Source organism: Rattus norvegicus, chromosome 12, assembly GCF_036323735.1.
Source record: "Rattus norvegicus strain BN/NHsdMcwi chromosome 12, GRCr8, whole genome shotgun sequence".
NCBI classification, from domain to species: domain Eukaryota; kingdom Metazoa; phylum Chordata; class Mammalia; order Rodentia; family Muridae; genus Rattus; species Rattus norvegicus.
The window spans coordinates 49,514,141-49,541,565 of NC_086030.1; the positions used below are offsets into that span (position 1 = coordinate 49,514,141).

General features: G+C 50.7%; 1 protein-coding gene across 1 annotated transcript in view; it reads left to right on the forward strand.

The window, feature by feature from the left end:
- The window catches only part of Myo18b (myosin XVIIIb), a 193,066-nt gene that overhangs the window by 93,079 nt on the left and 72,562 nt on the right, over nucleotides 1-27,425 (forward strand). The window contains exons 31-36 of the mRNA XM_006249578.5: nucleotides 2,292-2,396; nucleotides 8,670-8,822; nucleotides 19,550-19,663; nucleotides 21,404-21,520; nucleotides 24,317-24,400; nucleotides 25,251-25,388. Of these exons, the coding sequence (XP_006249640.2) occupies nucleotides 2,292-2,396; nucleotides 8,670-8,822; nucleotides 19,550-19,663; nucleotides 21,404-21,520; nucleotides 24,317-24,400; nucleotides 25,251-25,388 (711 nt within the window). The remainder of the gene's footprint in view (nucleotides 1-2,291; nucleotides 2,397-8,669; nucleotides 8,823-19,549; nucleotides 19,664-21,403; nucleotides 21,521-24,316; nucleotides 24,401-25,250; nucleotides 25,389-27,425) is intronic.

Below are 27,425 nucleotides of genomic sequence, written 5' to 3' on the forward strand. Positions count from 1 at the left end.
GATGCTGTGGGTGGGAAGCTAGAGGACCTGTCTGGGTCCCTGCATTGACCCACACGCTTTGCTGACTGACATTCCTCGGCGTTCTGCACCTGAGGACCAGGCTCGCTTTGGTCCTAGTTGGTCTGCTATCTCCCTCACGATTCCCCCCACCCCCCTACCCCTCCACCCCCACCCTCCAACCCCTCCACTCCCCCACCCCAACCCCCCACCCCTGGCACGCATAGGACAGTGGAGACAGCCTTGCCCTGAAGGCAGCTGTGCAGTTTCAGCCTACACTACGCTCACCAGTCTGTGTCAGCCTTTACACGTGTCTGTGGTCCACCATCAGCATCCTCTCCTCCTGTGGTTTTCCTGTGGTTGGACCTTTACTGCTGCTACACCCTATAAGTTCTCTATTTGATGAGACATGGGTGAATCTCTTTCCTTTAGTAGTGCCCATAGTTCCTGGAGTTTGAGCACCGCTCCCCTCCCCCTTCCCTCCCTCTTCCCTCCTCTTTCCCTCCTCCTTCCCTCCTCCTTCCCTCCTCTCATCACACTTGCAAACCACAGGGAAATATTCTTCACCCTCTCCCAGGAAGTACTTGACACTGATGTTTTATGATTTGATGATTTGGGGATATTTTTCTAAGTAACTTTTATCTCTTAGAAGCAGACAGGAGCGTGGCAACTATATTTCTTACAGGACTTTTATACTTACACCATTTGTTCATTGGGGTGTGTGTGTGTGTGTATGTGTTTGTGCATGTGCCTGCATGCCATGGCATGTATGTGGACATCAGAGGGCAATATAAGAGAGTTGTTCTCTCATTTACTCATGGGCCCTGGGGATTGAGCTCAGGTGGCAATGCCTCTACCTGCTGAGACATCTGGCTGACCCAGGCTGACTGCAATTCTCAGTCAGCTTTCTCTGGACCTAACAAGGCAGAGTGTGGGAGCAGGTGGAAGCTTTCCTCTCCCTGTGACAGATGCTGATGGCGGCTCCCCTGTGGCTGGCAGCCCTCAGTGTCTCCCACAGGAGACAGTGACCTGAGGGGATGCTGTGGGTGTTTGATATTAGGGAAAAGGAACTAACCCCTCTTAGGAATGCCTGGTTACCGGTCTGTGACATGAACTGCAGACTGTGTGCGTGGAGGATGGAGGGGGTGGGGTTGAACCATCAGTGGGTCTGCTTGGGAGCCCACCAGCTTCTGCTGGGGTGCTCAAGTAAGGGACCCCTGGTTCATTGGGTAGCAGCGAGGAATCAAAGAGAATTGCAAATTAGGTAAAGTGCTACCACTCAGATGTCTCAGTGGGGCTGTGGGAGGGAAACACTGTATCCCAGGGTGTCTATGAGGATATTCACTGTCATCGATCTGTGACTGGCTCAGGGGTTCTGGTAAAGCCACCTTGTAGATGGTCACTTCTTATTGTGTCCTTAACAAAGGGAAGAGAAAGAGGAGGAGAAAGAGGTAGATTTGATTTTCTGGTGTCTTCCTTTATAAGGGCACTAATCCTATTGTGGGGTGACTCCCTCACAGCCTCCTCCAACCCTAACCCTCCCAATGGGCCCCATGCCACTGGAAAGTAAAGAGAGCTCACAGGGTCTGTACCACCAATCAGTGTATCCACGTAACACCATGTGTCCCTTGGCTGGAGCCTTTTTCAAGGACCAAGGAAGTGGATGGGTCTCTTAACGGGCTGTGTGGTACCTAGCCTGAAGAAGTCAGAGGACTAGGGGAGAGGAGATAGTTCAGTGGGTCATGTGCTTGCCATACAGGTGTGAAGACCTGAGTGACTCTGGGTCTGGCAGGCAGACAGACACAGGAGGATTCTGGGAGCTTGAGGGCTCAGTCAATCTAGTTGATGGGGGTGGGTCCAAGCTTCATTGAGAGATGGTGTCTCAAAATATAATGTAAAGAAGAGAATGATACATGAAGACACCAGGCATCACATTCTGGCCTCCTCATGTGCCCACACCAACCAGCATGTACCTGCACACACTCCTGCACATGCATGCATGCACACACACTAGAACTCCACATCCTAAGACTTGAAAGTATTTAAGCAGTGGCCATGACTGCAAACTTTACAATGTGTGGTAAAGGGCTCCCCCAATCTGACCAGCTCACACATTCATTGCCTTCCAGGTTCCAGGCTTTTAGATCCCTAGCCTGCTTCACAGGTATAACCCTCCAAATCACTAGGTAGCATTAGAGTATGGCTGTAGGCTGCATGTCACCTCCTCCCAGGGCCCTGGCTCTGCTGCTCTGGACTCATCCAAGGGTCCTCACATCTGTCCTGTGCATCCACAGCTCCGTCAGCTGGAGATGCAGTTGGAGCAGGAATATGAAGAGAAACAGGCGGCTCTCCACGAGAAGCATGACCTGGAAGGCTTGATTGGAACCCTGTGTGACCAGGTAAGGCACGCACAGTGGGGACATCCGAGGGCCCCATGAGATGGCTGGATGCACGAGAAAGCTAGCCACCGGGAGAGATCCTTTAGTCTTTGGGAAGGGCCAAGGTCAGGCCTCCCCCTGTGTCCTCAGAGTGCATGGTCCTCCATCCACCCTTCCCACGGCTCTTTGAAATTCTCAGGAGCTGGTGACTAGCAGCTCTTCAAAGAACAGAGAAAGTAAACAGAGTGGCCTCAGTCAGGAGGGGCAGAGGAAGCGACATGGCTGTCAGTGGCTGTTGGTAGTCAACTGTGAACAATGCTTACACTAAGGGGCTGGGTAGAGAGCTGCTATGCTCACAGCTACCCTTGTAGGGACGAGGTTTTTCCAGGCAGGAGTGTCTGCTACCTTTGCTGTCCGTCCATCTGTCCGTCTGTCCATGTCTCTCTTTCTCTCTCTCTCTCTCTCTCTCTCTCTCACTCTCTCTCTCTCTCTCTCTCTCTCTCTCTCTCTGTGTGTGTGTGTGTGTGTGTGTGTGTGTGTGTGTGTGTGTGTGTGTGTGTGTGTGTGTCTTTGGGTAAGCTTGTTAATGGCTCCAAGCTTGTAGATTAGCAGGGACCCTCAGGCCTGTCCCTGGGGACCTCAGCCTGTCCCTGTGGCATTCTGAAAACGGTGCGTGGTGGGGGCTGTATGTGGGATGCTGAGCATACCACCCACCACAAGCTGCCGCAGTGTGTACTGTAATTTCCCAGAGCTGGCACTGTGGGTCCCTTGTCTCTGAGAAAGCTGTGCAGTCTCGTCTCCGTGACTCATCTGGTCATGACGATTGCCTTCTGTACGTTCTGGGAATCGTTCATGATCTGTGTACAAACGCCAACCAGTTCCTGATAATCTAGGTTCCAATAGCTCTGCCTGTGGATAGCCCACACCCTTGTTGATAATGCCCTTCAGTTGATAAAGTGTTTCTAGTGCAGCCAAGCAGATCACATTTACGCCTTATGCTTCCCTACTTTAAAGTCGCCTTCCTTAATTTCAGTTCATATTTTACCATATGCCTTAAAAGCTCCAAACTCCTTTTTGTGCATATAATTAGGTCTTAATCCATCTTATGTAGGTGTGTGGTATGAAGTAGGTACCTATGTTTTCCTTCCCGCCCCTCCCTCCACCATCCCTCACGCCGTGGGTGTGTACCCATCCCCGTTACTGGCTTCACCGCTCCTCTCTGTTCCTGCGCAATCTGGTCCTGCTGGCTAGCTTTCGATAAACGACGGTGTCCTAGATAGCTTTAACCATTCAACACAGGCACAAGTCACCTCAGGAAGGAGTCACAGTTGAGGGATTTACCAAAACAGCAGCAAAGGACGTCAGGGTCTGGAGAGCCCTTGCTACCTTTGCAGAGGACCCAAGTCCTGTCCCCAGTGGCTCTCAACTGTCTGGCATTTTATCTCCAGGGTATGCAAAGCCCCTTCTAGCCTCTGCGGGCACAAGGCCATGCACGTGATACACAGGGATTCATGTGGGCAAACACGGCCGTGTGCCATAAATAATTTTGAAAAATGAAAGTAAGAAAAGGCTTCCATGAGGAAACGAGGCTCATTGGAGCGACTGATTTGCAGGTTAGACCGGAGAGAGCTGTCAGCTTCAAGTTAAAACTCTGCTGTTGACCCCAGCCCTACCCCGTCTCTCTTTACCTACAATGCTTATTTCTCAATCATGGGCCTCACAAGTGTCTTAATTAGCTTTATCTCCAGGAAACTCCTGGTTTCCACCACTTCATGACCAGCGCTTGTTCCGCATTTTGATTTTTATTTAATCGTCTTATGTGGCCCGTGAGACACCTCCACGGTCTTAGCGTTGCTGAGTTCCTTGTTTTGTAATATTTCATCTGTTGATTATTTTAGGCCCTTCTACGTTCAAGATCTTACCATTTGGGAATGAGAACAATTTTGCCCCTTTGGACAAAGGAAAAATTCTTAACTGTTTCAAGGAGGAATGGGCAGTTGGTTCTCCTCCAACTTACCCACTGGCCTCAGCCACACAGGGACTTACTAGCAAATGTGCCTTTCGACCCCTGGCTCAATGTGGATGCCACTAAGGCTTGGTCATATCACTGTTTCCACTGTATGTGTGTGAACAGTAACTCTTGTCCGGTTAAATCTTCACCCTCTTGGAGTTTTCTAGTATTAAAAACAAAACAACAACAACAAAAAAAAAAACTGTTAAATCTTACCTCGTGCTGCTGTTCAGTGGAGACTCCACTATGAGTCACTTCTCCTGTGGAGGAACACAGCGTCTCCCACATTGTTCTATTTGGCACTCTGATTTAACAAGAGTTCGAGGCCAGCCTTGGCTACATGAGACCATTTTTTTTTAAAAAGCAAAAGGTTCTAGGTCCCATTAACTAGAAACACGTGCTTCGAGAATCACTGAGCTCTCAGAATGGTGCTTCATTCACATTAATCTAAGGAGGCTCTCCCTCTTCCCTCCTCTCTTCTCCCTCCCTCCTCCCTCTTCTCCCCTCCCTCTTAATTCCTCTACCTTCCTCCCTCCAGTCCCCTTCCTCCCTCTTCCACCCTCCTCTACCCTTATCCCTCCTCCCTCTTCCTCCCTCCCTCCTCCCTCCTCTTCATCCCTCTCCTCCTCCCTCCTCTTCCTCCCTCCCTCCTCCCTCCTCCTTCCTCCTCTTCCTCCCTCCCTCCTCCCTCCTCTTCATCCCTCTCCTCCTCCCTCCTCCTTCCTCCTCTTCCTCCCTCCCTCCTCCCTCCTCTTCATCCCTCCCTCCTCCCTCCTCTTCATCCCTCTCCTCCTCCCTCCTCCTTCCTCCTCTTCCTCCCTCCCTCCTCCCTCCTCTTCATCCCTCTCCTCCTCCCTCCTCCTCCCTCCTCTTCCTCCCTCCCTCCTCCCTCCTCCTTCCTGCCTCTTCCCTCCTTCCTCTTCCACCCTCCTCCACCCTTCTCCCTCCTTCCTCCTCTTCCTCCCTCCCTCCTCCCTCCTCTTCCTCCCTCTCCTCCTCCCTCCTCTTCATCCCTCCCTCCTCCCTCCTCCTTCCTCCCTCCTCCTTCCTCCCTCTTCCCTCCTCCTTCTCCCCACCTCTCTCCTCCACCCTCCCCCTCCCTGTGATAATTAAGATGGGGAGGACAGCTTGGGCTGAGGTTTTCTTGTGGATTCTGTTAGCAGAAGGCCGGACAAGGCCGGCAATGCCAACATTTCAAGGGGCAGCAGAGGCGGCAGCATTGGTGACTATGCTCATAGCCATTCCAATGGCGCAGCCAGCCGGTGCCAGCTTGTTTCTTAGGAAAGCTGTAGCCAGAGGGGAAGCATGCAGACAGAGGAGAGAAGCCCAGAGTCTGCACATAATGTGGGAAAACCCGATTGTGGAGCAGGAGAATCGGGACTTCTGGAGATAGTCTCATTAGGTGCTGCGGGGCAGTGGTTAGAGACCCAAATGCTAAGCTGAGACCCTTGGGTTCCCCACATACACTTGGCAGCACTGTGACTCAGGCAGATCACCCGTCTGGCGAGTGCAGTGTCCCTTTGTTCTGAGAGCCCCAGACTGCCACTTACTATGTGACCTGCCCCCATCCCACCCCAAGGTTATCAGTCCACTGGGCCAATCACACAGCAGTTCACATGCCAGCCAGCCTACTCTCTCACTGGCTCCTGAAGTGCCCCTTCTACCTGGGGGCACCCTCCCCGTGCCTCTAGCTCCTAGCAGCTAACCCCGATTTCCAGTGCTGTCTCCTCTGTGCCTCAGTGCCACGTCTTGTAAAAACAAAAAACGTGGGGCTGGAGAGATGGTTCTGTGGTCCAGCGCACTGGCTGACCTTGCAGAAGACCTGGGTTCAATTCCCAGAACCCACATTTTAAACCACAACCACCTGTAACTTCAGTTCCAGAGGATTTGAGGACACTCCTGGCCTCCACGAGTACTAGGCAAATGCAAGGTACACAGACATAGGTGCAGGCAAGATGTGCATTCAGTGAAATATGATGATGGTGGTGGCGGTGATGGTGATGATGGTGGTGGTGGTGGTGAGGATGATGGTGGTGGTGAGGATGACGATGGTGATGGTGGTGGTGGTGAGGATGATGATGGTGGTGAAATCAGCAGTAAACACACCTCCCTGATGATATAACTTCCTAAAGTTGCCTCTTTCTTGCCACACCAGCTCAGCTCATACCCCAACTCTCTCTCTCCTGGGCAAATCACCCCTATCAACCTCAGTCCTCTCACCTGTGCAATGAAGATAATGAGCTCATGGCTGGGATTAAGTGTTACTCACCCCTCAAAGTATTTAGAATCGTTGGAGAATGCTTAGAATGCCCTCCATAAATGTAAGCTAGTCTAACGTTCACAAAGGCAATAACAATAATAACAATGTGTATTTTTAAGGGATTGTCACAGCAGTTAAGTGCCACCGCACATGACAGGGGGTGGTGGGGTGCCCAGACTGCAGCTCAGCTCAGCTCAGCGCTGCTCCTGATCTCCATCCCTCTGGCTGTGTATTTATACCACGGACCAGTGTTTTAAATTTACCACAGTAATCCATCCGAGGGAGGAGACGCTGTATTCTAAAAGCCAACTCATTTTTTCAAAGAATCCCAAGCTGGCCGTGGAGAAATCGTGACATGAAATCTCTGTGCACACATGCCAGGTCACGGAGCACTTGCTGTAATCCTGTGTTTGTAAAGCACTTGGCGCGCAGTGTTCTGCCACCCCTTATCACGCCAGATCCTTCTCTTATCTTAACACAGAAAAGGGGATTTATCAAAGCCCTCTTCTTAGAGATGGGAAGCCCCAATTCAGTCGGGTGGCAAGCCATCGTTCCTGCTGCCAGCGAATGCTGTGTTGAAGCTTAAAGCACAAGTCACCTCATTCTTAATCTTTGTTCCTTCTAGAACACTCTTGGGCATCTTTGCGTCCCGGGAGAGGCATCTGGCAGGCAGGCAGAGATCCATAATATGCAAAAGCCAGTCCAAAACCCGGTGGCTCTCACCTCGCTGATGCTGCGACTCTTTAATAGTACAGTTCCTCATGAGGTGACCCCTCCCAACCAAAGAAATATTTTCATTGCTACTTCAAAATTGTAATTTTGCTACTGTTGTGCATTGTGATGTAAATCTCTGTTTTCTAATGGTCTTAGGCAACCCATGGAAGGGTCTTTGACCACAAAGGGATCATGACCCACAAATTGAGAACTGTGGGGTGCCATGAAGAGACACGAGCCTCATTCTCTTCAGTGTCCCATCTATCAGGTGGCCCTGTGTTCTTTGCTCTGGCCCTTGGATGTTCCTAGAATAAAGGAGCTTGCTTGTGTCTTTAGGGGATACTAACCAAATTCATGTAAGGTTCCAGTCCAATCCTGTTCATCCCAGGCTGCACTCATCTCAGCCTCTTGGAGTCAGGACCTCAGAGACCAGATGTGGCATCTTTGTGACCTTCCAACCCACTATTCCCTGACGAAATCAGAATTCCTCAGGGAGGAATTTGTCCGCTTCTGGGTAAAATTCCATCCACAGAAAGCAGGTCACAGGTCTGCCTTTTAATCAGCAAAGGCTTCATATATCAAAAGCTTCATTTAGGGCTTTGGGAGGATCATAGTTGCTGTTTCCTGAGAGTCATGATAGACTCTACAGCAACCTGCAGCATAGCAGGGGGTGAAACAGAGAGGGTCTCTGTGTAGATCAGTAGACCCCTCCCCAACCCCAAGCATCACCAGATCTTCAGTAAGCCCTGCAGGGGGCTCCTCGTGCCTATTCCAAAGAGCCTGGGCATCAACTAGGGGCTCACTTGGCATGGAAGCTCTTGAGGCAGAGAACTGAAGAAAAGGGCCGGGCCTTCCAGGTTATAGTGATGCTGGTGGAGTCTTGTGCAAGGTACTGTGGCAACCCTAGGCATGAGGCTGAGGCTAAGCACTCATGAGGCTGAGCAAGTGTCTAGTTTCATAGTATCCCAGTGTTGGTGTTATCCCATATTGTAGATGAGGCTCATGGAAAACAGTATCTTTCTGTTGTTTTGTTTTGAGGTATGCAGATACACTGTAGTCCAGACTGGCCTCCAATTCCCAGCAATCCCCCTGCCTTGGAGAAAACAGTATCTTTCTGTTATTTTGTTTTAAGATACATTGTAGCCCAGGCTCACTTTCAATTCTCAGGAGTCCTCCTGCCTTGGCCTCACAAGCTCCAGCTTTAAAGATATGGGCCACCAAACTATGGGAGAGGCGTGAGCTCAGTTCCTAAGAACCTTTGTTCTGGCTACTGCCTTACCATCTAAACTAGCCTTCCCTTGGCTTCCAGATTGGTCACCGTGACTTCGATGTAGAAAAGCGTCTCCGAAGAGACCTCAGGAGGACACACGCTCTGTTGTCTGACGTTCAACTCCTTCTGGCCACTATTGAAGACAGCAAGACATCAATCAGCAAGGAAGAGCTGGAGAAGGTGCACAGCCAGGTGAGTTCAGTGCCCTCATAGGGAGAGGGGCTCATCTGAGGGAACAGCCTGAGGCGTCCCCAGACCTTCAGGGAGGTGGAAATGTGGGCTAGGAAGTCACTTGGCAATGAGAGGCAAGGGGCAGGATGTGTTCACTTCTGCTGGGTATAGCCACTTGTTTCTTTTTTGGAGGGCATGAGCAGGTTAGGGCTGGGGCAAACAGGCTGAGGCTAGTGTATGTGAGTGAATGGATGCTTTTGGGGCTGACTATAGACGATAGATGCTGAGCTAATGTTGCAAAGTCAACTCCTCAAAGAATCAAGAATAGCTGTGACTATCTATTCAGATGCTGATGTTGTGGGTCAAGGTTTCCTGTGGGCTACCACCCAACACTGGTTGGAATCCCTTTCCCACCTCCTCCATTCTCTGTGTACTGCATTCTCTGTGCTCATTATTTCTCAACTGGCATCTCTGGACAGCTCAGTATCTTGTGTACTCAGTATCTTGAGTAAGCAGAGGCTTACTCAAGGGTTCCGATGGTTCACTTCATAATCACTTGTCCCCATCCCTGTAGGTCTGTGCTGAAGCAGAGCACCATGGTTGAGAGGGTATTGTAGAGTGGACATACTCTCCTCGTGGCCAGAAAGGAGACAGGAAGGGAGGGTTAGAGAGGAAAGGAGAGAGGGAGGGAGAAGGAGAGGGAGAGTTTAGGGAAGGAACATCAAACAAAGCTCCACCATCCCAGAAGATACTGGGCTACCCATCCTACACTCTGATTGTCCCTCTTTCCCTCATGGGTGATTCTTATCCTGGTGACCACCATTACCCAGGTCTTCATTGTTTGAACACTACAAGTCCTGAGTCCTGGGCAAGGCAGGGCACTCAATGACTTCATGTCCCCTTCATGAGTGTATTGGAGCCAGTGACACTTAGTCACCATGAGAGCTTCAAAGAGGCTGAGCATCGCCCCATGCCCATTTTATAGATGGGGACATTTTGCCCAGTAATGATGATATATGTGGTTATGTAACACAGTGAGGAGACAGAGCCAAGACCTAGCATGTTTGACTCTGAGTGCAGAACCTAGGTCTCTCTTGTCACCTTGAATCTTCCTGCTCGTTGGAGGAGAGTGGGGAGGCCTGGATATCTTGGCTCATCTGGAGAGTGAGAACCTCACACTCACCCAGTCCTCTCAGGGTGAGGACCTCACATCCCTGTTCCTGTCTCTCAGCCTATAAATCTCCTCTACCCCCAGGCGAGTTTTCTGACAAGGGAACCTGGGGTGCCCCTCCTCACCCTGCTGGAGAGTATTTCTGTGTCCCTCTACAGGGTTAAGATGTGTGTTCCCAGGAAATAATCCTTTTGTGGGGGTAGCTTGTGCGGCATCAAAGGGCCTCATTCTTCTGAGAGTCCTCTTTCCTGCTCTGTGTATCTGGCTCCCATCAAAGGGATCCACAGCCTTGGCTCTCTGCTGCTGTTGTCATGGAAATCACCGTAGGAATAGAGCTCCTGGACCAGAGGTCATGAGGTGCAGTTGCTTTTGCTCGTGACACATGTGTCTGGATACAAGGAAGGGAACTAATTAGATAAGGCACTGATGACTCCCGGAACCACTGCAGCTCCTGGCTGGTGTCTGGCATTTGTCCTATGCCTGAAGGCCCCAGGGACAGAGGCAGGCAGTGCAGGCAAGGAGAGGAGGGGGAAGGAGAGCCGACTTTGCATGTAGCTGCTGTGAACAGCACACGGTTGCTCGTTGGGTGTTTATATAGCACCCACTGTGTGCCACAGGAAGGGTGGTTAAGACAGGTGAGGTACCAGCCCTATGACATTCATATCCGGCGGAAAAGCCAAACAGTGGTACAGGTATATGCAATGGCCTGGCTCTGAGGGAGGAAGAAAGAAGCAAGGTCCTGGGTAGGGAAGCACAGGCTCTCTTACCAAGGGTCAAGACCTTATACCCGGAGGAAGGGAAGCAAGAAGGGAAGGGTAAGAAAGGAGTTGCTGGCACTTTCGCGCACAACCTGACTCCTGTTCTGGATTGCTGAGGCTTGCAGGCGAGACTTGGCTGCACACAGTGCGTGTCGTTTCAGATGATCCCTGTGACTGCCTAGGCAGGTGGGCGATTTCTATATTCAGTCCATCGTACTCATGAGAAGCTAGGATCTAAGAGACAGACTGAGCATGTTACCCAGGGGCACACACCGAGATGTGCCTGGCCTGTGGGTGTCAGCCATCCCGAGTGCTTGAACCTCTGCTCACCTGCTGTGATCCTGTTAACCTGCGTCAAGGGCCTGCTATGGAGCAGGCTCAACCTCATAGCCCTGAACACAGCAGCAGCTCAGCAAGCTGGGCATTGTTCTAAATTAGCACCTTTCAGGCCCTCTCTCCTTTGCTCTCTCTTGTTAGGTCCCGGTTTGAAATGACCTGCTCTCTGGTGTTTTATTTGTTTGTTTAAAGGCAGGGGTCCTGTCTCGGCCAGAACTGTGTCCTTCTTATACACCAGCACTGTGACAAGGTTCCTTAAGACAGAGTATCTCCCCATGTGGGCAGATATCTCTATGTCAGTCAACACCAGAGGTTCATACTCCTCCCGAGAACCCCTAAGGCGTGGGCATGAGATAGACAGGGGGTTCAAATCCTGCCTGGCTGACCCTGAGCTAGCTCCTACCTTTCGAGGACCCCCAAAGGACACTGGATCACAGAATCTGTAGAATTCCCTTTGTTAAGACCTCCAGGATGGGAGGATGGGGTACATCTGGCAGAGTGCTCTCCTAGCATGTATGAAGCCCTGGAGAGGGTAGCTTCCATCCCGGTGCCACATAAACTCCTCAGATCTTGGAACATGAAGGCAGGAGGACCAGAAGTTTAAGGTCATCCTTAGCTACATAGCAAGTTTGAGGCCAACCTGGGCTACACGAGGCCTTATAATATAAGAACCTCACCCCTAAATAAACCCCTCTGGCACAGCAGAAAGAGCCCTGACTGGCAGCTCCCTCCTCCACACACCTGTACCTGGCTGCAGGGGAGGGCTGTGCATTTGGCTTCTGGGTGCAGTGTTTTATAAAGTACTAATTAACTCCCGAGGGACGTGTTCACCGAAACTAAACAGGAAACGCGCCATCCCAACAACTGAGATTGATAATTGAGGTAGGGGTTGCACTAATAACATCTGTGAGACCGGGGCTGGCAGGGGCTAGCACCTGCTCTGAGGAGAGCTGAAGCTGGTGGCAGCTCCCAGGGCACTGGTTAGTTACCTGTTTGTTTATGTGTTGATCCTTGTCTGTGACCTCCCTTCCCAGAGGAAGCATGTGATTGGCTTCGGTTAACCGGGGAGTGGGTTTTGCACCGAAAGCTCCATTGTTTACCGAGCTCTTGCTCAGAGTCCTGCTTGCTCCTGCCATCGTAGGTCTCTGGCAGTTCCTCTGGCAGAGCTTCCAGTCAGTCTCCTGTGCTCTCTCTGCCCTTGTCAAATGTGACCTGTGTATGTCCTTGCCAGGACTTCTCTCTCTGCTGGCTTTGTGTCTTGTCCAGACAGTGTCTGTCACCTGACTTGGGGGTTTGGGGTGGCTTCTCCTGATGGGGATGGAACCTAGGACTCTGTGTGTACCAGCCAAGTGCCCTTCCACTGGCTCCAACGCCAGCCCCAGCCCAGCCCCAGCCTAAACCCAGGCCCAGGCCCAGGCCCAGCCCCAGCCCCAGCCCCAGCCCAGACCCAGCCTCAAACCCAGACCCAGACCCAGACCCAGACTCAGGCCCAGCCAGAGCTCCAGCACCAGAATCAGCATCAGACCCAGCCCAGACCCAGCCTCAAACCCAGACCCAGGCCCAGGCCCAGGCCCAGGCCCAGACTCAGGCCCAGCAAGAGCTCCAGCACCAGACTCAGCACCAGCCCCAGCCCAGACCCAGCCTCAAAGCCAGACCCAGACCCAGGCCCAGGCCCAGGCCCAGACTCAGGCCCAGCAAGAGCTCCAGCACCAGACTTAGCACCAGCACCAGCCCAGACCCAGCCTCAAACCCAGACCCAGACCCAGACCCAGCCTCAAACCCAGACCCAGACCCAGACCCAGATCCAGACCCAGACCCAGACGCCCAGACACCGAGACACCCAGACACCCAGACACCCAGTCCCAGACTGAGCCCTAGCACCACCAACACTAGCCTGCCACCTCACCTTTGGAAAATATTTTGAAGATCTCAATATAGTCTTGGTTGCTTGTCTTCAAGATCTACAAGCGGTTACCCACTGAGTCCAACATTCTTGTTTCAGAGCCCAGCTTCTTCCCTCCGGTCTCACCATCATCCCGGATGCATCCCCCACTGCTGTCCCCCATGTCAATTCCCACAGAGTCAACTTTTCATGAACTCTACCTCTGCAGGGCTCTAGTTTCTACCCTCAGATTCCTCTTTGCCTGAGGAATGTCTGCCCTCTGATCTTGACTCCCCTCTTTGGCACCCTCTATGCTTCCTATGGATAGGGCGAAAGGTCACCACGTCTGCCCCTACTCCTGTCTCACTGTCTACCAAAGCATTCTCCTTGTCCAGAACCACAGAGGTTATAAGAAGCAGAATGGAGAACCCAGGCATTCAGATGACAGGACTTCAGATGTTCAGACGTTAGCCTGCCACATCCCGAGGTCCTTCCAGAACCTCTGGTGTCTGGTGGGCCCTTCCCCCAAGAGACAGTGACTGGGCCATTAGGCCTTGCCCTTCTTCACCATGGATTCCCAGCTGTGATTAACTACCAGCCTGGGGTTCCCATCAGAGAAGACGGATGACCCCGGATCCATCCCCGGTGCCCTTAATTGGAGCATTTGTCACAACGTGTCACCTGTGCTTCCCTGAGACAGTAGGGCTAATTAACAAGCTCTGGGAAGATGCCCTGATGGGAGTCTTTGTGTGAGCAGGCACCTTGGGGACACGTCTCCCCAGCCCTGCCCCAGAACAGTAGCCTACCGGGGGGCTTTATTTGAAGAGCTTTTGGTTTTTGGCTCTAAGGACGCTGTTAGAGGGAATTGACTCAATATTAACTTAACCTCCTGTCAGGGGAGATAAAGAGCAGGTTGTAATTGGGTAGAAACATGGTGGTCACAGGTTCGTTCGCCCACAAATATTGACACTTCGGCGGCGGTGATGAACGAAGCGTGAAGAAGGCCCTGGTTTTATATTACAGGCAGGGAAATCTAGTTTTCTGTCTAAAGGACAGCCTCTGCTTAGCCAGGTGGGGCCAGACAAGTAGCACAGCCCTGAGACCCCAAGGTGACACTAACAGGAGAATCAATCCTTTGTACACCAGCAGGTGTCCTGCAATGCCTCTATGCCTGTGAGCTAATCCTGTGTCCCCAGAAGAACAGGGACCCAGTGGTTTCTGGGAAGCCCGGGCAGGTGCTTGGAAAATGTGTCTACATGAAGCAGCTCCCCGGTGACCATGCAGTCTGCCCAGCCATCCCCACTGAAGGCAGGATCCCTGCAACCCAATCTGAGGAGGAAGCTTAGCTTATTGGGAGGGGTCGGTGCTGCAGAACAAGAATTGGGTGAAACCTGATGGGTGGGAGCTGAGGGAGTATGGCTCGGTGATAAGATCTGCATGGTGAAAAATACAGTGTGGCTGAGGAAGCTGTACCTCCAGTATCGGAATGGAGTCAGGCAGATCCCAACAGCAGCTAGCTTCCAGTTCAGGGAGACACTCTGTCTGGAGGCACAGAGGTGAAGAGTGGTAGACAACACTCCAGAGCCTGCTCTGGCTTCTGTATGCATATGTATGGGTGTGTGTACCAGAACACTTACATGTGTGCACCATGCCCAACAGGCACACACACCACACAAGCAATAAATGTATACCACACACGCACATGCATATCTCACAAATACATAACACATGCACACACAACATATATCATACACACATGCACACCACCATACACATATGTATAGCACACACATAACATATAATACACGCACATGCACACATATGCAACATCCACCATGTAACACATACACACTACACATGAACACACATGCATACCACATATACCACACACACTACATACAACACACACATGCTCTACAAACAACACACACCACATACACCATACACACATACATACCACGCACATACAACATGTAACACACACATGCACACACACACCACACTACACATACATACTCACCACGCACACACACCATACACACATGCATATCACACACACACACACACACACACACATACACACATACACATGCTATTTTTCTGTTTTGAAATTCTTTTAAGCTGAGTTTCATGTAGTCCAGGCTAGCTTCAGATGTGCTACATGTCAAGAATGATCTTGATTTGTGATCTGCCCACCTGTACTATCCCAGGCCATCTGGGGTTGTAGCTGAGTGTGTGAGCATTTGCTGGGTGTGGGCAAGCCCCTGGGCTCAATACTCAAGTACTGAAAACACTACTCCAGACACACCGATGAATGGCAGTCTCCATGTGCAACAGGACAGTTCTGGAACATCTAGTGAAGGCCCAAATAACAAAGATTGTCACCATGTAGTCTTGGAACTTACGTCTTGGGTCTGCAGTCCACATGGCATTGCATAGACATGGTTAGAGTCTGCTGACCTTTAAAAAAATTAATTTTAATTATATGTATGTGTGTCTGTGTAAGGGGTATGTGAAGTGAATGTAGGTGCTCATAAAGACCAGCAGAGGGCACTGGAGGCCCTTGAGGTGGAGTTCTGGGCAGTTTTGAGTCACCTACCGTGAGTGCTAGAGTGGGACATGTGGACGTAGACCTGGTAGAGAAACAGGTGGGACAGACAGCCACAGGCTTCTGCAGCTGCTCGAAGAGTCCTGATCCACTGTACGCAGTGTATGATCTGACGTGGCTCCCTGCACAGCGGTGAGACAACACAAAGGACCTGAGGCCAGGGAAGATGCTGCGTCCTCTGTCGTCATGGAAATCTCCCCAGGTGATCAGTCCCTTCCCTACAGGCTCATGGGCAAAAGAGTCCAATTTGGCTAAACAATACATGTTGTACCCTGACTTGACCTGGGATTCATAAATGTACCCTACTTGACTTCAAAATTGTATATAAGTTTATGTCCTAAACAATAAAATTAGATCGAGACCCAGTGATGGTCTCTGGAGTCCAAATCCTGGGAATCTGTGGACTTTTTCCCATTTCCTGGCCCTTGCTCCCACATGCTAGGAACCAAGCTTGAATCCTCTGGAAGAGCAGCAAGTGTTCCTAACCACTGAGACATCCCCCCCCCCCAGACCTCAGTGGACATTTTTAATAGGTGACTGATTTTGCTGCGTGTGGTTGGGGCTGTCTGCAGTGTGAATCATGGGTGACCCTCTCTGGAGAAAACCTCTGCACTGAACGTGGCATCTTGCAGCCTGTGAGGCAGCATGCTGAGCCTGGAAAGTGTCCAGCTTAGCCCAGTAAACTCGGGCAGAATGGTGCCCCCCGCCCTGTGGCATTTTCTATTCTGTATTTTAAAATCCCTTGGATTGTTCAGCTAAATCCAGAAATGTAGGATCTAAGTTCTTTACAGAAATGCAGCGTTCCCATCCCACCTCTCTCCGTAGGTCTAGCTGACGCGTCTAGAAGCCCTGTAAGTCCAAAGAAAACATTTCCCTGTGTATTTAAAGCAGGCAGATGGCTTCTCATAAGAAAGCAAAACCACTCCTGGGCTTACAGTTGATGTGTATGTGATGGGGATTTCAATCACCCCCTGTGAATGCTAGTGGCTGCTAGAGAGACCGGAGGGAGGGGACAGAGGAGGCATGGGGAGAGACAGTGGGGATGGGAAGGCATTGAGGGCTGAGACAGTGGGGAAGAGGTCTGTAAGCAAGAGCTGTGTGCAGATGGGCATGGGGGAATCCAGGGACACTTAGGCCTGGAGCTTTGGAGACTTGAATCTGACCTTGTCAAGTCACAGGTCACCCTCCTCCTCCTGCAATGGAATACCATAACAGGGTAGGCTAATCCCCCCACAAACACACCCAGAGCACACAGGACTAGAGGGAGTGTGGATATTCCCATCTCCTCAGCATACATAGTGGACACACATACATGTACATACACATGCACACATATACATACACATATATACACCTGTACTCACAGATACATACATACACATACACACATGCACACTCACACATGTACAGACATACACATGCACGCATACACACATATGCATACATACTCTTATACACATATACATGTACACATACATACACATACACACATGTATCCCTATACATATGTATACAAACTCACAGATACATATAAACATGCACACACATATATACACATGTATACACATATACATTCATGCACACACAGATACACATATAAACACACATACACCCAGATGGACACATATACATATACACATGTGTACATATATATATATATACACACACATATACACATACATATAGATGCACACATATTCATATATACACACTCACAGATACATACACACATGCACACCCATATACACACATACACATACATGAACACGTGTACATATATATACACTCACGGATACATACACAGACATACGCATACACACACTCACACACCAGTTTTGCGACTTTTTCCTAGTCCATGCTCTGTGTGCGTCTTTGATTTATTTGCTTGCCAGCCTCAGGATTCTGAGCTCGAGCCACCTAGCTCAGCTCAAGTAGGAAAGAAGTTGTTGAGAAAATGACTTTGCCAGGAGAGTCTGTGGCTCAGATGTCCTGAGACTCCACACTCCAACTGCATCATTTCAAACGTGCCTCTTGGGCTGAGCTTGCCAGGCACCTAGGGGTCCTCACTTGACTTGTCTGAGCTATCAGAAGAAGAAGGTCTCTTGCCACCTTTGGCCTCCATGTCCACCTCCTATCAGGAGAGTCATAGGCTTGTCTCCCAGCTGGGTAGAAGGTCAGGTTGATCACAAACCCTGACGTTTGGGAGAGGACAGATGTCTCTCAGAGTCTGTAGTCTGCAGGCATGGGTGGAGACTGAGGGCCTGCTCAGGCTTGGGTTCAGATCCCACCATTTATTGTGTGGACAGCCGTGCACTTTGCCAAGCTCTCCACTTTGAATCAGGTAGGATGGAACGGCTGTTGTAGAAGTTAGATGAGCTATACCAGAAATGGCAGGGCTCACAGTAAGAGTTCTTCCTCATAGTCTGTGTCATGTCACCCTTAACTTATACAATAGAAATTCAGAGCCTGTAGCCAGCCCCCAACCTCACTCTGTAACTTCTGCACATCCTCAGCCTTCTTCCCTCTTGTCCCCGGAGGAGCAGCTGTCCAGCTACAGTCTTTTAGCTCCTCCCTCTGCCCCAGGGTGGTTGCACTTGTTACAACCTCTGCTTACATCAGGACAGGATTATCCTTAGACTCTAGACTCTCTCTGTGGGAGAGCCCTTCTTCTGACCTCCCTGCCTCACCAGAGGCAGGGCGTGGGGGTTCCAACTTGGAAGCCCCAACTCAGCGCAAAGTCTCATGTCCTCTGCGGATGGCGCCTTACCTATGCCAGGAGTACCCCAACTCCTTCGGTTACCGTCACAGCCTCAGTGACATTGGGTGGAGCACTGTGATATCAGAGCTGTTCTCTGACTGGGCTGTTCCCAAGTGGGCTGCACACAGCCTCTGCCTGGATCCGAGGCCCTTCTTTCAAGGTCAGCTTGCTACATGTTCCCTCAGTAAGGATCTTTAGCAGGACCTGGTCCTACCCGTCTCTGGTCTCTTAGCGCCAAGTTCTTTCATTTCACATTGGTAGGACTTTTTGTTTGTTTGTTTTTGTTTGTTGGTCTTTTTGTTTGTTTAGAGGAAGGACTGGTCTGAAACTCACGTTCCTCCTACTTCAGCCTTCCAAGTGCTGGATTACTACAGCTGTGAGGCTACCTGGCTATATGCTTAACCCTTCTAGAGACAGTGCTTTCTGAAGTGAGAGCATGTTCCTCTGGGGGAATTCTGGGCTTGCTTCCGTTTCTTGGAGCTGTGTGTCTTTGAGCGAGGCAGAGTCTTGACATGTTTTCCTTGGGTGTTTTCTGTCTGGAACACTTCTAAGGTTGTACTCTATTTGGAGACTCTGGAGATCAAGGGAAAGGGCATGGTGTTTGTGTGCTCTTAAGGGTTTCTCAGTGGGACTACTCACTTGTGGTGGGGGCAGGGCATGCTTAGGTGACTGAAATAAGAAGAAGGTGAGAAGGCAGTTTAAGTTCCTGGCTCATCCTATGAGATCCAGCCAAAGCCAAGCATAGGAAAGCCCTTCTGTGCAGAACATTTTTCCTTTAAATGGTTTGCAGACCAGTTTGACCCAAGTCCCAGTCATGACTGGCAGCTTCCTGCCATCCTTTGAGACATAAAGCTCCCATGACAGTTGTCCTGTTCATTCCACTATCCCTTTGCTACCCAGAGAGGTTGTCAAGACTGTCCTTGCCTGTCTCCTCTGGAAAGCAGGACCAGTTGATTGCTCTCTCCTTGTGTATCCTGAGCCTGGTGCCCAGTGGGGAGTAGGCATCCTCAGGTGCTTAACCAATGGGGCTAAGAAGCAGCCCACTCTTGCAGCAGAGTTCAGAGCATTGTCATAGAACAGTGCTGGGCATTGAGGTGGTTCAGACAAACCTATTCACACGAAGGTGTGTTGACAGATAGGGGTGTGGGGGTAACTGGCTAGGGCTGGGGTGGGCTGGGAGGGAGGGAGGATGTCAGAGAAGCAACTTCTCTTTCCCTCTGCTTTGTCCTGTACAGCTGGAGCAGAGTGAGGCCAAGTGTGAGGATGCATTGAAGACCCAGAAGGTGCTGACTGCGGACCTGGAAAGCATGCACAGTGAACTGGAGAATGTGACCCGGAGCAAGAGCCTGGTACTGTCCCTCCCACAGCCCCAGAAGCGCAGGATCAGGGTCTTGCATTGGCCTGTTGGGGACTTAGCCTTGTATGGAGCTAAGATGCTTAGGGTGGATCTAGGGGGTACCCCCTTGAGACCCCACTGAGTCACCTGGGGGGCATAGGCTTCTGTTGTAGTCACTCTGGGTACTCAAAGAAGAGTAAGAGAACTTATTGTGGACCTACTGAATGCTCAGCTCCCTAAGAAGCTAAGGGAATTTATTGTGGACCTACTGGGTGCTTGACACTGAATTGGACAGAAAACACAGGCACGCATGCACACACACACACACACACACACACACCACACACAGACACACAGACACAGACACACACACACACACATACACACATACACACACACACACACACACACACACACACACACACACACACACACACACATACACATCGTGAGATCCCAGCAAGAAAGCCTGTTGTGGAGCTACTGGGTGCTTGATATTGAACAGAAAACTCACACACGTGCGCACACACACACACACCAACTGTGAGATCCCGGCAAGAAAGCCTGTTGCGGGCCTACTGCATGCCCAGTAGCATGAAGTTGCGGACCTACTGTGTACCCAGTAGTTGCATCTGCAGTATGAGCACAGCTGGCCATGTGCTCACAGCTGTGCGTGGCTCTCAGGAACCTCTCGCAGGCCTACTATGTTCTTACTGCCGTGGGGACTCGTATTCATCCTCAGACTGCTGCATGCTACCTGATCTGAGAGGAAAAGCCTGTCTCTCACAGGCTCACTTCAACTGAAAGCCCCAACTATTCATTACAAGGTTATCATTGTGTGGTCACCATTGAAGGGGGACAGATGAGCCATGCTATAGACCTTGGTAACTTGGCTTAAGTGCACCTGATGTACAGAATTCTATAGAATTCTGATACACATAGAGATGGAGAGGAACCAGCTCAGGCTTGTGCAGGATCCTAAGGAGCTCCCTTGTCCTATTATTTTATTGTTCTAAATGAAGGGGACCACACCCAAAAACACACACCTATGCACACACAAGCAACTTGGGAGGGGGAGGATTTATATCTTGCACACTGACGTCATACTTCATCATCAGGGAAAATCAGGGCAAGAACTCAAGTCTGGAACTGAAGCAGAAGCCGTAGAAGAGTGCTGCTTACTGGCTTGCCCTCTGCCGCTTGCTCTGTCTGCTTTCTGGGAGCCTAGAACCACTCATCCAGGTGCCAGCACCACCCACAGTATGTTGGGGCCTCATTAATCAATAAGATGCCCCACAGGCCAATCTACGATGCATTTTCTCAACGGAGGTTCCCTCTCCTCAAAAGACTCTAGGTTGAGTCCAGTTGATGAAAAGCTAACCAGGAAACACCTACACGTGTACAAGCACACACAATCACAGGATATGCCTACACACATGTAAAGCCATCAAATATGCACACAAAAGTAAAACCCTTGGAGGGAAAACCCCTCAGTCAAATCCATCTCCCCGCCTAATAGACATTATGGGGCACCTGTTGGATGCCTGTGCACAGGTCAAAGTCCGTGTTCTCAGGGACAGTACAGGTTTGTCCTTACACATCTGTGTTGTGGACCTTTAGATGTGTGTGCATGGGTTCCTAGAGGTTCACACAGGTACAGATCTCTCTACACGCGCTGCATCCAGATCCCCCTGAACATTCAGTATGCGCTAGGGTGCACACCCCTCACTGATCTGCCCCTGCCTCTCTGCAGGTGGACGAGCAGCTGTACAGGCTGCAGTTTGAGAGAGCAGACCTCCTGAAACGCATCGACGAGGACCAGGATGACCTGAACGGCCTCATGCAGAAGCACAAGGACCTCATTGCACAGGTCAGGGCCTGCTCCCAGCATGTGAATTTCATAGACATAACAGCTTGGAGGTAGGTAGGAGCTGTCAGTTCCATACGGCCCTGGGAGAAGATGTCATGTCCATCCATCTGTCCATCCATCCATTTACCCAGGAAAATGTTGACTTACTCATACAGGCATATCCCTATCCACACACCCATCCAGTATGAACCTGCTCACCAATCCGTTCATTCAGCTGTATCTTGGTGAGCGTCCCATCCCTGTGAAGAGAAGCCGTGACCAAGACAACTTATTAAGGAAAATATTTAACTGGGGCTGGCTTACAGTTTCAGAGGTTTAATCCATCGTCATAATGGTAGGGAGCATGGTGGCACACATGGGGCTAGAGTAGTAGCTGAGAGTTACATCTTAATTTGCAAGTGGGGGGGGGAGAGAGAGAGAGAGAGAGAGAGAGAGAGAGAGAGAGAGAGAGAGAGAGAGAGAGACACTAATCCTTCTTAAATTTTGCTAAGCATTTCTATATGTGAGCCTATGGGGTCATTCTTATTCAAATCACCACAGGCAACCATCCCATGTGTCTGTCCATCTATCCATCCATCCATCCATCCATACATCCATCCATACATCCATCTGTCCATCCGTCCATCTACCCATTCATCCATCTATCCCATCTACCTACCCATCCACCTACCCAAACATCTATCTATACACCCATCATCCATCTATCCATCTATCCATCCACCTATCCACCCATCTGTCCATTCATCCATCCATCCATCCATCTGTCCATCCATCCATCTATAATGCTCTCCACTCACTATGTCCATCAGTCTAGCCACCACCCACATGCTCATCCATCCAGTCTATCTGTTGTTCACTGAGGACTTGCTTTGTATTTGGCCCAGTGAGCAATACCAAGGACACTTTGGTAAGCAAAGGTACATCTCAATGGCTTTATAAGCTGAGCAGATATTGCCACAGAGCTACCTGGAGCTAGTAAACTGAACTGAGAGTTTAGGGAAGGACTGAAATTTGGGAGCACTTCCCTGAGAAGGAACCAGGTAGAAATCTCAATGAGCATCAGGAGTTAATGAGTTTGCAGTGGAACCATGGGATCTGGAAAAAGGGTAACAGGTGTGTGGCATGGAGGCACATACAGTGTCCATGGAGCCTTAGAGAGGCTGAAAGGAAGCTGATGAGAGGAGGAAGGGGAGACCAGGAGAGGGGCGGGGCAGGCAGACCAGGCTCACAGAGGGCTTTCTTTGATTGACCATAGGAAGTACTGTTAAGCCTGTGGGAGCTGAGCAGGAGAGGTGCAGCTGGCATGCTATCCCACCCTGTCCACTCCACAATGGCAGAGATGTCCTCTGCCTTGTTCTACAGGAGACTGGAGCTCAGACATGGTGTTGGACACTTAAAGCCACAGTGTTAGGCAAAGTCAGAGAAGAGTGAGGACTGTGATGTGGGCTTTGGTGGCTGGGAAGAAGAGAAACTTGGGCTGGAATGGGGGATGAGCCAAGGGTCCCAGCGGGGTTCTGGCCACATCCCTGGGGAGAAGAGCTCAGTCCAGGAGCATCAGACATCTTCCTCACTCTCATTTCCAGAAGTAACCCCCAAGAGGCATGTCCTCTTGCCTCCAAAGGACAATGCCAGGGCATGTCTGCTAGACAAGCAGGCATAACTCACATAAGGAATGGGATGACCAGGGTTACAGCCACTATCATAGCGAGCTTGCACCTGTGCTTCAGTTGTGGTTAATTTTGTCCTGTGTGAAATATTGTTCTGTTCAGCTACAAGTAAAGAACATGTTCTAAGACAAGTAAACAAAATCAGATACGGAGCGGGGCAGGTGGGAGCCAAGAGGCCTCCATATCCTCGGGAACCTCATTGCTCTGAGGTCGGCAAGCTCATGCCCTAAATGGGTCTTGACTCCCCCCTCTCTTTGACCTTGAAACTAACTAATGGAGGAGGCCAAAAGGACACTCAGCCTGTTGTTAGATGGGGACACGGGGGAGCAGTGAGTCCCTGGTTTGCTGTGGCTGGCGTCCAGGTACAAGTTCCCAGTTCCCTGACACTCACAGTTCTTATCCCATCATAGTTTTATCATTGCTCTGACCTGACAGAAGCAGTTGAAGGGAGGGATTAAGGGGCTCATGGTTTCAGGTGGTTGGATACCTGGATGCTTGGCCCCAGTGCACGGGAAGAGCATCACGGCAGCTGGAGTGTTTGCTCATAGCTGACAGGAAGCCTTGGAACTGCAACAGGAAGTGACCTGTGACCTCAAGTGATCTAGATCCTCTATCTAAGCTTTACCTTCCATCAGTCCACCAACTGTGTGCTCAAATGTGAGATCCATGGATGGATTAAACCATCTTCGGAGACAGAATACTGACTACCGCTTTCCAAACGCTCACTGGTGGCAAGCAGCCCCTCCCACCCCAGCCTACGGGAGACACTTCACGTTCAAACCATGATGCCACCCTTGGAGTTTTGTCCTGAACCGTGGGCAGCACAATTTGTTCTGGGCTCTCTGGCATGTGTCATAAAGACCTCAACAACCGTTGTGTCCTCGGGCTGATGCCATAGAGTGACTCAGCAAACAGGGATGGAGAGTTGGGAAGCTGTGACTAAGCAAATGGGGCTGAGGTACTGGGAAGTTGTGACTCAGCAAATGGAGCCAGCTAGGCTACTGGAAAGGGGTAAAAGGCACCTTTCAAGGACGAATTGTTGTCACAGAAGTTCTGACAGAAAGATCTGTGGGTCAGGGAGGAAGCGATTCTCAAAAGGGTGTCTTCGCCTTGTTTTCTGCCTTACCAGTCGGCTGCTGACATCGGGCAGATTCAAGAACTGCAGCTGCAGTTGGAAGAAGCCAAGAAGGAGAAGCAGAAGCTGTGGGAGCAGGTATGTGCTCAGAGCAGGTATGTGCTCTCACGCTGCGAGAGAGGGTAGGATCCCTCTGTTCCCTAGGATCACCCAGAAAGTCCTAGTGGACCGAAACACAAACCCACACATGCTAGTCACAGTTGCCTGTTCCTGCCCCGCACACAGATGGTCCAGGTACCATTCGATGCAAGCTTCTCCCCACCCATTCCTCTCTCCTTCAGAGAAATCATTCCCAAGAAGAAAGGATATCTAAGTCAGGGCCACACCGTGTTAGGAACTCTCCTAGTTGAAGCCCAGATCCCTCTAAATCTCAGTATATAGCAGGCCACTTTCATCTACAAACTTCTCAAAGCCCTGCTAGAGCTGATGCACGTGCCTGGCAGAATGTTCAGGTCCCATCACACACGTGGGCACTGACTCCCCACGAGCCAAAGGCAGAAGTAACAGTAGGCACTGGCTAGCTTCTGGCCCTGTGATGAAAGTGGAGAAATGGAAACTCAAGCAGGAAATAACACGTCTAGACGCACGCAAACAGGAAGTAGGCTGTGAGTCTGGGGTTCCCAGCTTCCCTTACTGTGGCTTCAGATGCAGGAGTTTCTCCATAGCCAGCTTGGCCCTTTATAGTAGCAGGGAAAAGGTGGGGAGGGGACAACGAATGAGCCAAAAGGCCCAGAATTTGTCGCCTCTTGGCATCTGCTGCCTCATCCCCCCACCCCGGGGCAGGGCCGGTGTGAGGGTTGGCAGTGCTGGCCTGTGTGGACAGTCAGTCAGTTGAGCAGAGGCGCCAGAGTGGGAGTCAGGGTCAGTGTGGCGGTACCAGCGCCAGGATCTGTGTGGTGGTGCCAGCAGCCTCCCTGATGTACCCCAGCTGCAGGTGGCTCAGCTTCGAATTCAGTACCTGGAGCAGTCCACCGTGGAGCGTGCCATCGTCAGCAGGCAGGAAGCCATCATCTGTGACCTGGAGAGCAAGACGGAGTTCCAGAAGGTGCAGATGAAAAGATTTGAGGTACCTAGAACTCTAGAGTCTAGGGGTGCTGGAACAGGGAGAGGTGTGTGAGTTCCTCCTCAGCCGGTCATCAACTGGTTCTCATACCTCGCCTGGGGCGAGTCCAACGTCTGCCTCTGTTCTCGTCCCTAACCTTTGCTTTGTCCTATGTTCTTGTCCATACTTCCTCAAGGCACCCTGTGCTCTTCCACCTTCTCGCCCCCCCCCCGTCTGTTCCTGCCAGCAGTCCACCTCCCCCTCTGCCCCCGTATTCTGTTTGTACACCGACTGTCACTCCTCCTCTCCTGTTTCCCTTTTCCCTCTCCTTCCCTTCCCCTCTTCCCACCTCAGCCCTAGACTCCACCGCCCACCCACCCATTAGTCCATGGGTGCCATTCTTCTCTGCCTCTCTCTTCATCCTCTCACATCTTCAAACTTTTTGTGGGCAATTTCTTTCCCACCTGTCTGTGGTACCTGTTGGTACAGGACAGACACATGAGCACAGACACCCACAGCACAGAGCAGGGCCTTGACTTTATAGAGTAGGACCTTCCAGTGAGGAGAGCCCAGATGGCTGCAGGAAGGAGGCCTGCTCAGTATAGCAGAACCCCAGTGCACTTGGATGGGGTTTGTTGAGGACACTGACATCCATCTTAAGCTGATCATCTCAGCGTGGGTTCACTTCAGCTCTGTGGGCCAAGGGCACGGGATATTTACAGAGCTCACCTCCATTGGGGAAACTGTCCAATCTGTGCCTGACATTTGGTGGTACTGTGGTGTGGGGGTGGGGGTAAGGGCAGGCCTCACTATCAGAGTGAGAACGTGATCCCAGGAAACAGACAGGCATTGACTGACACCTTCCTTTCTCCTTCCCTCAGAGTCTGTGTTCTCATTTCTCAGCAGCACCTGCCCTTTTGTGTGTCTGTCTGTGAAAGGCCGTGCCGCTCATTGTGAAACTCTCCCAAACCCAGGGACGTGTAGCCTCTGATACAGCTGCTGTGGATAAACAGCAGACATTCTTGTTGACCGTCACTGTCAGGTTTTCCAAACAGTTCAAAATACCAGTCAGGCAGGAGCCCTCCAGGGCACTGGAAATGCTGGGCACTGTGTTGAATGGCTGCCTACCTTATTCGGTTCTGTGGAGTTGTTATTGGAGTTGTTGTTCAGTTCTAGCACGGACAGTTAATAACAGGAAAAGAAAAGCCTGATAGTTGAGTCCAAAGGCTACCGGCTAGTGTTTACCAGTATCTAAATGTATCTAAATGTATCTAAATGTATCCAAATGTATCTAAATGTATCAGACTCTGTGTCCCTGATGGCAAGGGCTGGTCTTTGGAGAGACTGCATCATCCCTCTTTCTCCCTGTTTCCTCTGACAATCTCTGAAATGGAGCCTCACAGGATAGCTTCCCTCTGGAAGACAGTGTCTGACCCTGAGTCTGCCTCCTCTATCCGTGACTCCCAGAATCCTCAGCAAGGCTTGAAATAGTCACAGGGCTCTTGCTTCTGTCAACATGCTGCTGTTTGCCCACCGGGATCCCACAAATCGATGGGATCCAGGCTTGTTGGCTGCCTAATGAATCTGAATAGCCCTGGGGTTTTTCCAGCATTCAAGGTGACTGGCAGTCTTCTGTCTTCATCTCTTCATTATGTGTGATGGGTTTCTGTCCCCAGGAAGGCAGAGCACGGAGGGGCGAGAGGAGTGTTGTTGAGAGGAGTGTTCTCATCTAAGACTCCCTTTCGTAAACCCAGAAGCCAAAGGTTTGGTTGGACCAGAGTGTTTCTGGGCTGTCGGTCCACTTCCCAGACCTTGGGAGACATGGGGTGGGGGGGGAGGATTATCAGGATTAACATGTTAGATCCTGAGACACAGACATAGGAGCTCCCAACACAATCATCTACCCTGGGCCAAAGGTCAGGAAGAGACAAAGGAAGGAATCAAACCCAAATCCTCTCAGAGGCACATTCTCCATGCCTTTGTCCCATAGCCTCCCAGAAGCCTTATTTTCATTGTGAATTCTTATTTTCGGGGGGCAGAAATTACAATTCTTTTTGGTTG